The sequence below is a fragment of the Charadrius vociferus genome, unplaced genomic scaffold, assembly GCF_000708025.1.
Source record: "Charadrius vociferus isolate BGI_N301 unplaced genomic scaffold, ASM70802v2 scaffold71, whole genome shotgun sequence".
NCBI lineage: Eukaryota > Metazoa > Chordata > Aves > Charadriiformes > Charadriidae > Charadrius > Charadrius vociferus.
The window spans coordinates 1976981-1994673 of NW_009647032.1; the positions used below are offsets into that span (position 1 = coordinate 1976981).

At 44.2% G+C, this 17693-nt stretch overlaps 1 protein-coding gene across 1 annotated transcript in view; it reads right to left on the reverse strand.

Moving 5' to 3' along the window:
- Positions 1-10817: 10817 nt before the first annotated feature.
- The window catches only part of PRR5L (proline rich 5 like), a 33097-nt gene continuing 26221 nt past the window's right edge, over positions 10818-17693 (reverse strand). The window contains exons 7-8 of the mRNA XM_009895593.1: positions 17193-17319; positions 10818-11200 (exon numbers count right to left, since the gene is read on the reverse strand). Coding sequence (XP_009893895.1) covers positions 10818-11200; positions 17193-17319 — 510 coding nt within the window. The remainder of the gene's footprint in view (positions 11201-17192; positions 17320-17693) is intronic.

Sequence of the window (17693 nt, forward strand, 5' to 3'; positions counted from 1 at the left end):
GGTGTGATAAACTTCACACAGTGTGGGGCTTAGACTTACCTAAGCAAGTGCCTGCACTGTGATATGTCCAACTGGAGACCAGTGACAAGTGGCATTCCTTAGGGGTTGGTACTGAGACCTGTATGGTTCAACATCTTTGTCGGCAACATGGACAGTGGGGTTGAGTGCACCCTCAGCAAGTTTGCTGATGACACCAAGCTGTTTGGCGAGGTTGACACGCTGGAGGGGAGGGATGCCATCCAGAGAGGCCTGGACAGGCTGGAGAGGTAGGCCCAAGCCAACCTCATGAAGTTCAAAAAGGCCAAGTGCAAGGTCCTACATCTGGGTCGGGGCAATCCCAAGCACAAATACAGGCTTGACGGGGAATGGATGGAGAGCAGCCCTGAGGAGAAGGACCTGGGTGTGCTGATTGACCAGAAGCTCAGCATGAGCCAGCAATGTGTGATCACAGCTCAGAAGGCCAACCGTATCCTGGGCTGTATCAAAAGTGTGGCCAGCAGGTCCAGGGAGGTGATTCTGCCCCTCTACTCCACTCTCGTCAGACCCCACCTGGAGTACTGCATTCAGCTCTGGAGTCTCCAACATAAGAAGGACATGGACCGGGGAGATCTTATTGCTGCCTTCCAGTACCTAAAGGGGGCCTACAGGAGAGCTGGGGAAGGACTTTTTACTAGGGCATGTAGTGATAGGACGAGGGGGGAATGGCTATAAACTGGAAAAGCCACATTTAGATGAAACATTAGGAAGAAGTTTTTCACTTTAAGGTTGGTAAGGCACTGGAACAGGTTGCCCAGAGAAGTTGTTGAGGCCCCATCCCTGGACGTGTTCAAGGCCAGGCTGGACGTGGCCTTGGGCAACCTGGTCTAGTGGGAGGTGTCCCTGCCCATGGCAAGGGGGTTGGAACTCGATGATCTTCAAGGTCCCTTCCAACCTAAACCATTCTATGATTCTATGATTCACCTCCTTGACACAGCTCCTTGGGCTAATGCTTTGGTTTCTTCATGCCAAAGTCTTTTATATAGGCATATGTCTGTTCTCATCGTTTTAGTTCAAATTCAGAGAGTGAATCAGTATTTAAAATTCAGCTCAGTGACCTGCCTTTTGGGGTTTCTTTTGTTTTGCTTCAGCTATGGCACCTGGACTTAGAAAAAAGAAAGTAGGTAGAGTGTGGTCTGGTATCCCCTGGAAATGGAGGATGTTTAGACTTCATAACTCTAGAAAATACAACAATCTTGAAAGGCAAGTCAGTAGTGTTGGGAAAGGGAAGGTCAGACCAAACACCACGACCATAATTAAATAGTAGGACAGAGTTGAATGCCCACAACAGATTCCTTGGTTCCTTGCACCCTGCTTTCAGACAGCAATGGAAGCCAGTGTGTGAATACAAAGGAGCCATATTTTAACCTCTGCCTATTTCTGACCCTCATATATTCTCAGTCCAGCTGTAATAGTCTCAGATAAAGATAATAAAGATTATAAAATCAATACAAAAATAAAAATAAAAGTATATAATATAAATATAGACAATTAAATATATATTTTAAAATTAAGTGTAATGTAATTTAATAATATTGATATAGTGTATTAAGTATATACAAATATAATATAATCTATAAGTAGATCATATATATATGCACAAAATATATAAATAGTTATAAAGATAAAAAAATAAAAATCATAAACTCTAATAAAGATAGTCTCAGCCCAGTCCAACTGTCCCCAGGTTTTTGAGCCAGAACTGTGTCCAACACCTTCACCAACACCTTCTGTGTCCTTATCAGAATCAGAAAGGGTAAAAGCAAGGGGACCCCCTTTTGATTAATTTCTAACAGCTGCAGCAGCATACATTGTTGCAATAACAGAGAGGACTACTGGTGAGCATCAAAATGCATTTAAAGGTCCTGCACCTAAATCCTCTGTCTTAACCGTAATCACTGGACAAGGCTTATTGGTCCTTGAAAATATAGCCGAATAGGGCACCATCAGACCACACCAAGTGGGGATGGTGCCCTTTGAAGATGGCACCACGAGGAATGGAAGAATGAAGAGACATCCCCACACATGGGGTGCCAGACCTTCCCCTCTGGCTCAGCCCCTCCTTCAAGGAAAAGCTTTTGTCAGGGAACTACCTTTACATTCACTTTGTTCTAGGATTCTTGTTGCAAAACTAAACTAAAGTCCTGAAATGTAATGAATGACAACAAAAAGTCAGAGCAATGAGGTCTTTTCAGCAAGAAGGCATACTGGCTTGCACGTTGGTGTAGCAAGCTCTTAAGTCTCACTTGCAATGTACAGTTACTTGCAATAGGGCAAGGACAGCCAGCCCATGAACAACTTTCTCCAGGATTAGACAGGACATAACCCTCAAGCCTATGAGCACAAACTAACATACATTCATCCAGTTATTCAAGCAGAAGAGCATGGCAGACCAGTCCAGCTGCTTCTATCTGAATCATCAGTGCTTTTTTTGGTGTTGGGGTTTTTTTGGTGCTTTTTTTTTTTTTTTTTCCTGAGGGACAGGGGCATTATTTTCGAACAAATTTGTGTCTGGGGTCTTCCAGAGCACATTAACAGTCAAGTGTCCTGCCCTCAGTGCTTCTTGACCACTGTAATGCACACTGAACATCTGTCTCTTTGGAGTACTATTTACACAAGCCTAATTTAAGGACACCTAACACTTCCCTGTCTTAAGAGATCCTTTTCTTGCAATTCATTTCCAAAATTGAGAGGGTTTGATCCTTGCTTAATTTGTTGAAAGTTCTTTCCATATTCTCTCTTAATAGTCCACAAAGATGATTTTTCTTTTCATTTCAGCCTCAAACTGCATGTCAGGTCTGATATGTGGAGTTTTTTATTTTGGTCTCAGCCTTTTTCTGTTTTGGGGTCCATAATAACAAATCTCCCCTTTCAGCTGAGACCTTCCATCTGAGTCTGCCTCAGCTCCTTGTGCTGCTCCATGTCTGCTGTGGCTGCAACACTGTGTGCCAGACTTTCACCACACAACACTTTTCCCGCCTCTCCTGCAAGCTGGCAACCACTAGGGAGATTTTTTTGTCTTGGCAGAATTTCTTTACTAAGTCAAGGCTTTTCACAAGACTAAACCACACATTTTCTCCCCACCTCTTTCAGCAAGTGGTGCCATTTTTGTATGGAAAATAAAATCATGAACTCAGGCTTCATTCCTGTCACTTTTGATCCATCAGAAGGGTGACGTGGATGGATGCATATTTGCACTTACGTTGTTAGTCCCAGAGCATGCAGCAACACAAACATGTACAAAATCTATTCTTCCCGCTAGCCTTTGATCTCCCTGTACCCACGAAATCTGTGTCTCAGGATGGGGGGAATGTTTATTCACCCAGATTTTCAGTTGATGACTTTACTAATTCATTTGCTTGTCCAGTTTCCCAGACACCTTTTCTGAGACCAGGACCCCAGCACTGCAGCTCATCATGGAGTGATGGTAAGTAGCACAGAAAAGAACATCTCTGAACAAGCAATTCTGATACAAAGCAAGACAGAAACAAGTTTTGGGGTTTTTTTCCCCCTTTGCAGTATGACCTTCAACCCTTAGAGCTATCTATGCCTGTTGTTACCCTTTATTGATTGTCCTTCAGATATGCAAGCTGATCTGTTATGGTTCATTTAACAATCCTATTTACGTGCTTCCCTTCGAGGTCACGAGCTAAACTTGCATCCAGCTGCATGCTGAACCTCTGAAAGGCCAATGGATAGTTTTCCCACATAACAGAGTCCCCTGCTGTCCAGTGACCGGAATACGTGACCTCCCCCATCCAAAGGTTTAACAGTATGTTTCTCATGGGCTGCTTGCTAACAGAGCTGCAGGTTTTGGTATCTATTATCTGTGTCTGCAGCAAAAGAAGATTCCAACATTAATGGCAGGACCACATTAGTCCCACCTCCACAGGTGGCTACCCCCTTCACTAAAGACTGCCCTGCCTGTTCGATGCAAGCCTGCTTTGATGCTACAGACGCCACACCTCAGGCAGAATTTTGACACAATTGTCTGTTTTATGAAGGGGTGATTCCAGAGCCTGCTGGTGGCATTTGATACCCATGATTTAAAGGCACACCCAAAAAAACTGAACTGGTTTAGGTCTCCCAGTTTGGACTTCACACACCCCTGCAGTTGGGAGAAACTTCTCACACTGGCAGTGAGCCCTGCAGGGCAGCCCTGAACTTCTGTTCTTTACTGGATAGAGCAGATCTGCAATATTGAGGTAAGTGCAGCTTTATCAACTTCAGAGAGAAAAAGGACACCTATTAGCAGTCTCGGGCAGGCAGAGGATAGGTGACAGGTTGAAGGGATATACTGAGTATGGGCGTCGCTGTTGCTAACCCAAAAGCTTCACCTGCACACACACCTTGCTTTCACCCCAAGCAGTGCCAGCGGCTGTTTGTGGCGCTAGGCATCTGAAGCCCTGCCAGGCTTGGGCCACGGGTTCTGCCCGACCTCCTACCAAAGACATATTTTCTGCAGTAATACCCTGTACACCTCCTTGATTGACAAAATTAACTTACCTGCTTTAAGAGCCACTTTGTACCTCTGTGCAGGGCACAGGCTGGGCACAGCTCCTGAGCTAGATGCACCACAGCACACAGATGCACACAGGTAGAGGGGGGACAGATCTCACCCATATTGTAAACTCCAAGTAAAGGAGGTTGCCAATAGCGATGCAGACAGCCAGTGGATTAGATCAAGCATTGATGAAAGTCAAAGAAATAAGATTCTGAAGATGGGCTTTTTTGTTTGTTTCACTGACAAGCGTAGGCGTCTTGTCACGGCAGCTTATACATTTTAATAAGCTAGGAGGGGGCTTGTGGAAAGCTCTGACAGGCCTCATTTACTTTGGCATTCATTTTCACTTCAAAGAGCTGGATTTTAAGGACTAGAGGACACTCTCTTTGACAGGGGAATGACTAGACAGTGGCAGCTGCTTTTTGCCACAGTGCTGTTAAGGATGAGCCACGGCTTTTAACCAGGACTATGGGTGCAGTGGGCAGCACGCCTCCAGTCTGCTGCTGGGCTTTCAGGGAAGAAAGATGTCTAGCATTTAAGAACCAGAAGAGAGAGTGATGATATCCAGTGCTAGGCTGAACAGAGGAGCTCCATCTGCACTACCAAATGCAGTGATGCTCAGCATGTAATAGCTGCCTACCACTGTTTTCTGAGAAAAAACTGGGGATGGGGGAAAATCACAGGAAATCCCCTCCTCTCTCCCCTCCCCAGCACTCACTCAAACTTGTAAAGGAGAGTCATTCTGTATCCCTGAAAGTCAAAGTCCCAAATGCACATCGGAGCTCCCCTCCCACCAAATTAAAAAAAAAGAAAGGATTAGAGCAGAGTGTTTCTCATAAATATAGTGCATATACCACCTAAGGGGGACTTTTCACATGTACTGTCAGTCCCCTCTCTCAGAACAGCCTCTTCCACCCTGTCATCTTTTATATCCAACCACGCAGCAAATAAATGATAATTCATTGGCCTGAGATGAGCCTGAAGACAGACAGCAGGTTTAGCACTTGTAATAGTGAAGCTGCCCATTAGAGATAGATACGCAGAAGGCAAGGGAGGACTTCTTGTTTCTGCTCCAAGAACCATTGATATGTCAGTCGATAAGCATTTAGTGTGAAGTGGATTAAAAGCCCACAGTGGAAAAGAGGGCTTGCTTGCCAATAATGGGTGTAAATTAGTCCAAGAGGCCTACAGGGTAGGTGATGTACGGTACAGATTCTGTGGTTTCTCGCTGACATTTAATATACATAAATTCTGTTACTTTCCAGATAGTCCTGATGCAGTCCTGCACTGAACCCTGAGCATCTTGCAAGTGGCCTGTCTGCTCTTTGAGGAGCCCAAGCAATCTTCACAGACCTCATGCTTTTGGGTTAAAAAAAAAAAAAGGAAGAAAAAAAATAATTTTTCAGTGATAATAACAACTGCAGAAAACTCCTGGGTGTGAGACAATGCAGGTGTCTTCATACATTTCAAGATCAGAAAGAATGACTCTGTGACTCCAATCTATTTTCCAATGTAACAGAGGTTGTTACTGCACAGTCTACAATAATTATGCTACAAGAGTTACGAACTAGTTCTTGGCATAAGTGGGAGGTAGCTCTGAAGCCTGATGACAAACACTTCAAACAGCAACTCCCTGAATATTGTTGCAACATATAGCTACTGCAAAGTTGCTTTGTACTATGGTAGGAATTTAGGGTAGGTGAGACCCTTCAAGCCACTGTATTTTGGAATATTTTTTAAGGACTTTGCTTTCCTTTTGCTCATCGAAAAGCCTGACGACCAAACTATAATTAAGCCTCTACCCCACCTTCTGTTATACTAATTATCTGGGAAAAGATTAATCTAGTCAGCTATTTCCTTTACCTGCATATATTTCTTCTTCATTGCCCTCCCAGACGTTCTGCCATACAGACAAGTCTCCTACACGCACACTCATATTCGTGGCCCATATTCGTTGGCCATACACAACCAGCAACTACTGATTAATAATGACAATTTTCAGTTCACCTACTTCCTCACTGAAATTGCTATTTCTTTTTATCATTTGCACAGGGGAATTGCAGCCCAAATTACTAATACACACTGAGCTGCCACTCCTTGTGTAGTTATGACAGCTTTCACTAGACCTAGAGAAGTGTTTGGGGCAGGATTCATCCCTCAGAAGGGATGAACTTACACATAGGAGAAGCGTAAACTGGCACAACAATTTTACAGCACTTGCTCTCCCAGGTGAGAATAATGGTTGGATATAACTAATACAGGGACTCAAGGTATCTTCAGGTGCAATTAATGAATGAAGAGCAGCCAATTCTCAGGTGGAAAGTGGCAGGTATTTTACCGCATGCAGTTTTGAGCACTGTATTAATGAGAATGTGATGTTCCTTTGCTTCTAAGCTGCTTTAAAGCTGCCATTTCAGCTTTTGTTTATTTAGTTAAGTGCTTGGTGCCCTCATTGGGAGCTGTTGGATAGCAAGGGAGACAGTAAGCACTCTCCAAACGGATGGATAAGAAAATCCCATTTAAGCTGTTGTCATGCTGCCAGATCCACCTTCCACATTTGAAAAATGAATAGGACAACTAATTATATCCTCTTTGATCAGGGAGATACCAAATAGTAGCCACGCCCTTCCCACTTTTAACTAAGAGGAAAATTTGTCCCTCACTAGACAGTTTCTGCTCTCTGGGACACAAGGACTGCCTGTAAGAGCCAAGCATTTTCAGTCTGTTGACTCAGGGCTGTAAGCACCAAAAGACTGTTCCTTCCGAGGGAAACCACTGCCATTCGGACCTAAAAAGAAAGGGCAATATCGTACCTCAGCGTCACTCCACACCCTGCAGCACTCCCCCTGCTGCTACGATTGCCAGCGCCAAGATCTACTGCATTTCTTCAGACAGAAAAACAAAAAATAAACCAGGTTGCTGCCCACCCAGCTGGGGCCTGAAGATCTGCTTACTGGCAATAAAAACATGCTGCTTGCCTATGGGGGATGTCAGGAACAAGGCCAGTTGTACTAAGAATAGATTTCTGTTGAGGCTTCCTCAGTAAGTTTATGACAGAATTGTATGGACATGGAGAGTAAATCACTTACCTTAAGAAGAGGAGACAGAGTAAAAAAGAGAAGACAGATGGGGTGTGCTGGGAAGTGACTCAGTCTAGGTAATTATCCAGTTAAAAGGTAACAGACAGACTTTAGCAGGTGGTGAGAGAAATCCCTTCTTCCCATTCTGACAGCTCTTCCAGCAGGTTTTCTCAAGTGGAAGACCATTAGGGTAGAAAAGACCTGCCCTGTGCTGCTGTCACGGCTTTGTGACATGGCGAGTGGTGAAGCAGTGTAACCTCAGACCAGAACCCTGTGTCCAAAATGCAAGTGTTCCTTACACCATGACTCTGGCCTGGGGACAGTCTTTGCTCTTCGCTTCCAGGGAACCATGCCTCTGCAGGCTGAGAGCAGCCCTGGCGGCGAGCAGGTCTCAGCATTGCCCCCAGGTTTGTCCCCGTGCCCCGTCAGTGCCAGCCTCGCACCTCGCCCTCGTGGCAGCTGAAGGGTGCAGCTTTCCCACAGCTTCCAGGTTCACACAGTCCGCCTGTAAAAGGTATGTCCTTGCAGAGGGTTGTGTATCTCACATGACCGTAAATGTGCTCATGCCCAGACCCCCACTGTTGTTTACAGAACGAGTTTTGTTTACTTCAGTTTACAAAGTAAAGCCACAAGCTTTAATTCTCCCTAAAAAAAAAAAAAACATCTGGGGAAGTGCATGATTCAGAGTGGCTTGGTGCAAATTTTTGCAAAGTAACAGACACAAAATCAAAGTAATTCAAATTACACATACACATAAAACAAAAGAAATTCAAGTTAAAACCAGGACTGGATTCTTATTAGCCTTAGAGATGATCCCAAATATTTCAGGAAATAAATAAATCATTCTAATTTCACCATAAAAGATGGGTGCTGCTCACTAATCCAAATGGTTTGGGTATTTACAGAAGGCAAACGGGTTAGAGGAGGAATAAAAAGAAGAAAAGCATTCAGAAGTGAAATGAAGGGTGCTGCAGGGTTATCCCTTCCCCACATGCCCTACTGTGACTAAGACAAAGCTTTAAATCACTGCAAGGGGCCAAAGAAATTCCTTTTGAGGAGGATGCCATCATCTGCCCCACACTGGAGGGACTGTGCCAAGGTGAGACCAGCATGGTCTACTAGGTTTGGCTGTCACCACAGAGATTCTGAAGCTCCACTATAATCCATGGCCACCCTGGGGCAGATGACAACAAATAAATTGACCTGGTCAGTCCAATTTATGAATAGGAGGGCAATTTATCCTAGAATCCTGCTTAAAGCCACAACTTCCTGGCCTGCGCTGGATTGTGCATGCTCCGAGGAGGCACAACTAAATCTCTGTTCTTCAACATGTAAGCACGGCTGGTGATCAAAACACTCGGCATTTCCACAGAGGCCAATAGCTAGGGTGCCTTAGGTGACTGCAAGGAAAAGCAGGCCCTTTCAAGTATCTCTTTCAACATTTGCAGACCACAGGACACAAAGCAACACCCTCATTTACAAAGGCTGTGTAACTTGTGCTCATTGCTGGTATTTCTGATGCTTTGTTACCAAATAATAATCTGCCTTCTTTTTGCTGCACGTGTTATTAAGGCCAAATCCTGACGGCTCGGAGCTTTACTTTTGGTGCAGCCAGTAGAGCAGAAGATGCTTAATGCCCAACAGAAGCAGGGCAATTTCTGCAGTTAATGTCATAGCATGCAAAAAAACATCCTTAAGGCTCATCCTAACCTTCTGTTTCCTTGTCAAGACGGACTTACTTACAGTCAGTACCACAGGGACTAGATTCGAATGGCAGTGGTGTTACATCCATATTTTTAATGGGATTTGACATTTAAAGCAGCATTTCAGTTCACCTCTAAGCCTGCAATTACACTTGCAAATCTGCTTAGGAAGACATCAGCAGAGTATCCCAGGGGACCGCTCAAACAGATTGGTTCTGTTCCCATAGAAGCAGCATGTGAGTACCAAGTGATGCTACAAAGTAGGCACTACAGACTGCAGTGCCTGACACAGACACTTGCAAACTGGACTCACTCCTATTCTTCAAAATAAAAACAGAACAAAACAAAAGACTGCAAAGAGCCCTTGCTTTATCTTAAAAGAAACACTGCGCTGAGTCAGATACCACTGGAGGTCAGGAGCACTTCATGAATACAATACTGAGACAGACTCCTTTCTACACCCCACTGGTTATCTTTGGTCTCACAAAATCTGCAAGTGCTAAAAGTACCAGAGCAGCCCATGGATGAAATCCTGTTTGTCACCTCCTGGTTTTGGAATCACGATGGCCCAGTGCTGAGAAGCACTTTTATGTCTCCCTCACAAGTGCAGACTCTGCCCAGCCTCTCCTTCACAAAGGAAATCAATTTAGATTTCTCCTTTCATTGTAGCTCTACCACTGCTGAAATTTTGAAAGCAAATTGATGCCAAATGCCAGGATGCTCAGAACTATATTTTGCCCCCAATTTACACACCCACCCCTCCTTTGCACCCTGTTTACACCACCATCCCCAAAGGTACGACTGCAACCAAATAAAGTACATATGAAGTATTCAGCTGAGCCTAAATGTATACTCAGTTCTCTTCAGGTCTGGGGAAAAAAAGTCTGATTTGTTCAGATTTGGACATTTCATCCATGCCTATAGGAGGCAAAGTGAAACATGTCCTCTCACAAGCCACCTGAGCTGATCTTTCTGCAGGATGCAAATGGTTTCATCCCTGAGTTCAACTTTAAAAGAGAAAAATGCAGTCCTCGGCCATCACCACCCTAGGGCCAGAAGCAAGAGAACATTTAGCACAGAACTCTCTGCTGCAGGAACAAAGCGCAAACAAGCAGCACAAATCTGAGAAAGATGGAGAAAAGCAGAAAGAGGCTAATTTGCATCATACCAAAGAAACAGAAGGAAACCTGAGGCCAAAGGGTTTGGACTAGTAGAGCAAGAAAGCTTACAGAAGGTAGACTGTGCTGTTCAACAGTAAAATCTTTGCAGCTCTCAGTGTTCATTTGGGAGCAGTCCGGTACCTCCATCAACAATGATCCCAGACAGGCCAGAAAAACAAATCCAGAAAACATTCCCAAAGAGACGTAAGATCCCTCAAGGCCATTTCAATAACATGAGCAAAACTCAAATGTTTATCTTTTTTCCCAGCAGGGATGACATGACACTTTGTCCAGCTTAGTGCATACAGTTCTCCTCTCCTCAGCAAGACTTCTTCTAGCTGACCGATGTGCAGTTCAGCTCTGCGGGGTCCTGCCTACCCACTGCTGTGACTCCCTCTGGCCCATCGGCAATACTGGGCTCACTGGAGCACTGCCTGTGGCTAAAACTGGGCTGCAGTAGGAGGCATTTGTCGGTATTCTCTGACTCCTCAATCACCATTCCCGTGTGCATTATGGAGGCCATTGCCAGGAGCTGAATATCTGAGTGAGCATTGGCAACAGTGTGACGACGGATGCTACCACATTTCTCCAAGTAAGCTTCACCCTCCTGCTCTGTCAGTGGGGTCAGGGCCATCTCGCTGGGCTGCCGGCTTGTCACCACGTGAGATGAATAATTCAGTATCCCAGTCTTAGGACGGGATCTGGAGTACCGTCTCTCTGGAAGAGAAAAAGGAAGCAGGAACGGTCAATGGGGCGCAGACAAAGCATCATCTCAACTGCTAGGCTGGCCTCAGGGAACAGAGAGGACTCAGCGTGCAGCCACAGAGCATCCCACCTCACTACCACCAAGGAACAGTCAGGTGCTCATTAATTCATACTGCTGGAGGTTTGCAAAGGAGGTCTGCCTCTTCCTGGTAAGGAGACACCTCCCATCCTGCTGTAAGGCAATGGTGCTGCTGCTTGCAAGAGAAGTGAGCCAAAAAGTAACGAGTGCAGCAAAGGGACTATCTTCAGCATCCTGATGGTCTCCCCTCTTACCCAGGGGGATGAGGACTGAGTAGGAGCTCTCACGTGCAGGTTCACTAAAATTAATGACACTTAAGTGGTACAAGTTCACAAAAAAACATTCAGTGAGGACCTGAGTTGCCACCCCTTTCTCTGGACAATTTCTCTCAGGAGGTGCCATTAGCTGGTCATTAGCTGGTGTCAATATGAAATTCCTGATGCTTACATTATGCTGCCTCTCCAGCTGCCTAGGCAAAGGTGGTTCTGCTAGCATTATCCCACTGTATTTTTTAAAGATCATGCAAGAAAAAGAACATTTCATCCACTTTAAAACATGTCTGGTTTTGGGGCTAGACACTGAAAACACCTAACAGTGCAAAGCAAGAGCCCACAACGGCCCGGGGGGAAAGGTGCAGAAGAGGACATCAGTCTTGCGGAGCACAGGTGAAGGAAGTGACACAGAACTGATGGGTGCAGGATCTACGATCTGCTTGGCAAAAAAACATTAAGGGGGAAAAATGCTTGGTTTAAAACTCAAACCCAAGGCCCAGTCCCCAGCTCTGTATCATGAAGCAGCATTTCAATTCTGACACTGAAAGCTTTAAGAAAAGCAGGGGTCAGAGTTTGGCTCACTGTAATTCACTCCTCTTGCTGGTTGAATCAGACAGTATTACTTTTCACCCGTCTTCCATCGCCGTGCAGCATTGCCATGTGGTCTATCCCCAAAACAGCTGATAAAGCTATTCCCTACCTGCGTCCCTGTTTCTCACCAACTTCCTTGAAGTGCAGGGTCTCATTTCAAAAAGTCAGAAGCCTTTAAACCATATAAAATACTTCCACCAGGACTGCAGAGCATAAGAGACAGAGTAACAAAACGCAAAGCAAAACACTCATCACTGAAGGTTGTAAAAGAGTTTTGGAAACTTGCATCAGGAAGAAAAGCAGAAAACAAACTCTATATTCTTGCAGCGAGGAAAGCCTGAGCAGCCAAAACTCCACAGCTGGCAGCAGCCAAGATTTGACAACACTTCACCCCACTGCTGCCAGTAATACATTCATTCAAAATGGTTCATTTCATGTTTAAGTCTATGTGCAAATAATTTTTGTTGCTGGTTATGATAAATATACTCTTTAGGTGTCATCTGCAGCTCAAGTCACAGCAAGCTGTAGTGTTTGAGGGCATTAGGAAAAAGTATTTTGAGGGTGAAGCCACTACACAGCTGCAGATTTTGTAGACAAGGGCTGAATCTTTGTTCTTCTCTGTTTCTATACAACACATTCAAAATTAAAACATGGTTCATTTAAACAGGGACAGCTTACAGCCCTTCTCAAAAAGCCAGGATACAAGGGAAAAAGAAAAATCACAGCCATGGCCTTATATCCACTTAATAGATAAATAAAAATATTCCCGTGAGGTAAAGATGGTGGTTTTGTGTGTAAACTTTTAGTGCTGCTGGAAGAGCCAAGCCTGATGACCTGAGAGATTAAAAGTCCACTAAGAGCAAGCATAATATAGGAAGCAATAATATAAAATTATTCCTGCCCAGCTTGGTGATCCTGCCTTCACATGAACTGGCAAAGAGATCCTGAGATCCTTTTCTGTTACGTTTGCTGTGGTAAAACGGTCAACTAGTATCATTAGTTACATCAACTACCATGGTAGTTTTCAATCCAGCCTATCTGTATTCATCATTTCACAGGCTTATACACAATATATGAACTTGTGTACATGCTTGCCTGGGTGTGTACTTACACACACTGACTAGCAAACTGCATAGAGCTGATGCACATGTCAGTGTTTCAAAGTCTGACATCATTCAGCTCTTGAATATAATCAGAATCTGGATGGGGTGATTGTAAAAATGTGTTATTGAAGGAAACACCAACAGTAATTCAGAAGACCACACTCTTCCCCTCAGACCTATACCAGCATGGAAACAGAAGCATTCCACCACCTCCTGCATGCAAAAATAAAGCAAAGGTCCCGAGTTGGATTATACTGAAGTAACTACTGTAACTCAGACACCCTGCAATGCACCCAGAACTGAGCAGAGGTTGCAAACCCACCCAGGAATCTGGACTGACATGCAGGCAGCATGCACTGGGGCTCATGCTGCCACAACACCGCTGCTGTTCACCTAAACCATGCAGCTGGTTACCAGCATGAGCATATTTATCCTAAAAGTAGAAGCACATTTAGTCAGCATTCACATAGCATGTTTTTTAAGTAGGCAAGATAGCAGTTTATCCCCAGTGAATACTTTAGTTTGGAGAAACTAAACTTTAACTCTTCTCTTGCTTTCTATTCTGTTATAGTCAAGCTGCTACTTTCTGTCCCAGAAACAGCAGCATTTCACTATACTCTTCTTGCCTCCATGATCTTTTGAGATGACAAGGCTGCTGCTCAGACACTGTGTTTCAGATGCAGCTGAATGTGAAACACTGTAGTAGACAGCAGAAGAGTTAATCAAGTGACAGAAGAAGCCAGTTTTGAAAATTACTGAAACTCCCCTCCAACTCCTCTTAAAGCAGTCTTACCCACCAACCAGGACGACACTACCACTTCACTGGTGGACTTGGAAACCCAGGTGTTTGAGTATCTGAGTATCTTTGATAACCTAGATCTTCATCTGTGTCAATCCCTGACCATAACGTTTTATAGAAGCTGGGACACAGGAAGGAGGAGGAAGGCAATAGTGGTGTTAAATAAACTAAAGAGGTTAAAGGACAAAGTGCTTAAATTTTATCTGATGTAGCCACAGGAATTATCCATCTTCACAGGATCACAGCAATGGTCCAGTATCGTGCTGTCACAGCAAAATGGGTTGGACTCCAGAGAAAAGTGTGTTCGAAGCACATGTGACAGAGCTGGTGGCAGTCAATGGAAGAAGATAGAAGACTTCTTTGTTTTTCCCCCCACCGGCAAAGGTTTTCCTGAAGTTGTAGCTGTAAGCGCTAGGACTGGGAAGGCTTGCCTGGGCAGTTACAGGAGGCCAGGTGTTACGTAACTAACATGAGAAGAGGAAACACAGTTTGGTCACCACTTACTAAGGCTACTCAGTCTTCAGCTCAACTGCAGAAACAGGCCTGCCTTTGACTTCTGAATTTGCTAACTCACTTAAGACCTGATAGGTCTCTGCTCTTATTTTCTCCCCACAACAGTAGCAAAGACATTCTTAAGACATTAAGCAATGCTTTCTAATGCCAAGGTTGAGGGCTGCAAGAAACTGCCCAGAGGAGTTGAGGAGCTTCCCTCAATGGAAGTTTTTAAGAGCATGTTAGCTGTAGAAACGGCTTATATGACTGACCAGGTAGTGAGAGATGAACAGTGAGGAATTTCTCAATGTTTATTCTCTTCAAGGGAGGGATGACCTGACTCTTTTGAGGAAAAAATATCCACAGATTATTTTTGTGCAACAAAATTAAAATCCTTTATGATGAGAATCAGGTAAAAATTGGGCTAAACTCTGAACATTCATTTATTGCTTTACTTTTCCCCCTTTACTTTCTTGGACACAAAAGACAGTCTCTTAAGGGAGTTGTCATGCATAGTTTAACTAAAAATTTTATTTCTATTTTGGTGCATTATGGCCCGGAACATAACTGGGAAGAGTTTTTAAGGGATTTTTTGCAAGCAAACTCAAATCAACAGTGATGTTAGGTTTAATACAGGGTGGAGGGGAATAGGGTGAATGTTTTATCTTTTTCTCTATTCCCAATTTAAGCAGTGTTTCTTAGACAACTGGATCCCTTCAGTATACTCTAACCTTACAATGCAGGTTACAGCTAATTTACATGGGCAAAGCAAGAAGGGTGGGAACAGAAGAGCAGGTGAGGACACTGCCCTCTACTCGTCCCCTCTGTGAGCTGTCCTGTCCGCTTTCACATCTATCCCTGCTGCACTCCTCTCTCACTTTAAATCAAGTTTAAGACACAGCAACCTTGCAGGCTGAAGCCTTATGTGTATTCACAGCTGTGATGAGACACCTTCAGTCACGTTTCTCAACGCTCCTTCATCTTGACAGCTCCAGACCAGAGGGCAGTTTGGCCTCCATAGCATCTGTTGAGAATGCAAGTGTACCCAAAGCCCAACAGTGCATTTCCAAAAAAGCTACTACAGGGAACCTACTGGTGTTCATCATCATTACAGGCTGCCCAGTGAGAGAAGAAACTGGTTCTGAGAAAGCAAAAAGGTGACAGAAACAGGGAGAGAGGAAGAGAAAAAAGTTTGATTAAAAGCAGGAGTTAAGGAAAAGAAACCACCACCACAGCAGCACTTTGAAAATACCAAGATTATTTGCAGAAAAGTGCTTCTCTGCTGTCAATGTTGTGTAAAGCAAACACAAGTTCTTTCTTTCCTCCTGCTCAGCACAGGGAGGAGCAGGGCCAAAAGGCCACCTTGGAAATACACACAAGTAAATGACAGCTAAAGCTAAAATCAAACCATATACAATGATTTTAAGGCACATAAAATTTACAAGGCCAGTACACGTGAATTTACTCTTTTTTTTCATGACACTTTTCAGCTGGCAGAAATCCAGGCTGGCTAGAAACTTCAGTACAGGTCAGGCAGCTACCTTTCAAACTATCCCAGCAGCATGCAGGTGTCCATAAAAACCAAAATAATTAAATTTGTCAAAGCTCAACTTTTACAGGAGAATGTGGTCCAGATTTAGCCTCAGGATCAGGTCTGCCAATCAATGTTGACTGTATAACCATATTCACATGCATAAAAGATATTTAATCGCCCAACAACCACAAGAACAAAACCCCTGAGCTATAGTTTGCCTAAAGTGATGCCATGAGTTTGCTACAGGCACAGATCATCTGAATCTTGATAAATGCACGACTATCTGCAAGACTATCTTTTCCCCTGTGCTGCTAAGGTGTAGTACAAGACAGGTTGTGTGTCTCCAGCTTGCTACAATTTGCATTGAAGCAAAGGCTAAAGCTTATAAAAACAGAGGGAGACCGGAGCTTTCTTCACTTGTTCTATTTAAATCTTCTTGACTGTCAAATCAGTATCACTATGCCCATTTGTTAACTAGCCAATCTTTTCTGGCCGGCCACACGTGTAAGCCCAGCTTCTGGACCATGTGTGGAGCAGTTTTCCACTATAAGCATCCCTTTCCTGAAGTGAAGTGCCAGTTCTCTCACTTATACCCATTTATGCACAGTTTAAGCACAGATTTTGGGGTTTTTTAAACAGAGTTCTCAGATGGAAGGAAGACTCCATGGAAAAAAACCCTGTAATCCCTCAGAATGAGTGTGCAACAGCTTTGCTGTTTGTGAAGGCTGGCTGATGCAGCAGTAAGTGTGGGAATCCAGGCAGCCGAGGCTGTCTGGGCTAGCAAGCAGGGACAGAGAACAGGCAGCAAAGGACCGGGTGCAGCGTCTCACCGGGGTGAAAGCAATATGTCAGGCATAGACCAGCTCCTCTCCAGAGAGAGGGAAGACTGCACATGAGTGTGTGCATGGTGGTGGGGCAGTAATAGTTCATTCAGTCATGGAAAATAAAAAGCCTGTCCAAAAATCTACATTCAGAAATATATTCATCAGGACCCTCTCGAGGGTGTTTTAGCCTTTGTTTTCTGTCTCTCATGGATTCATGCACTGTCTCCTTTCCTAGCACAGATGTGCACTGCCTAACATTAGCCAACCTGTGTACCCCAACAAGAGCTTCTGTACAAGGGGCATGTCTTACCAAGCAAGCAGGTGCTACCAGAGAAGCTGTGATCCTCACACAAACCCAAGTACGGTGATACCACCTGCTTGACCAGTTCTTCCAGCTTTAGGTAGCCCTCACTGGGGCCAGTGGGCTCATGGACACTCTGAAATTCAAACATAAAAAGATAACATTAACCTTACATATTTTTGAGCAAGGTTTTTGAGTAAATCCTGGGGTTTGTCAAATATCTCTGCACTGGAATATCCCAACCATATCAGTAGACCATTTAGAGGAGCACAGCTGATAAGCCCAAATGGAGGTTCAGGTGCCATTCAGATCAACCTCCTTGTTCAAGTCATAGCTATAACCCTATAGACATCAAGCAGCTAGCTGTCTTTTTTCTGACCAAAGGTACAACCACACTAAGGATCTGCACAGTGTAACTACAGCGATATAATTATACCAGGACAGTTCTACCAGGAAACATCTGTTTGTAGAAAACCCTGAACACACCTTGGGCAAAGCACTGCTCTTTCC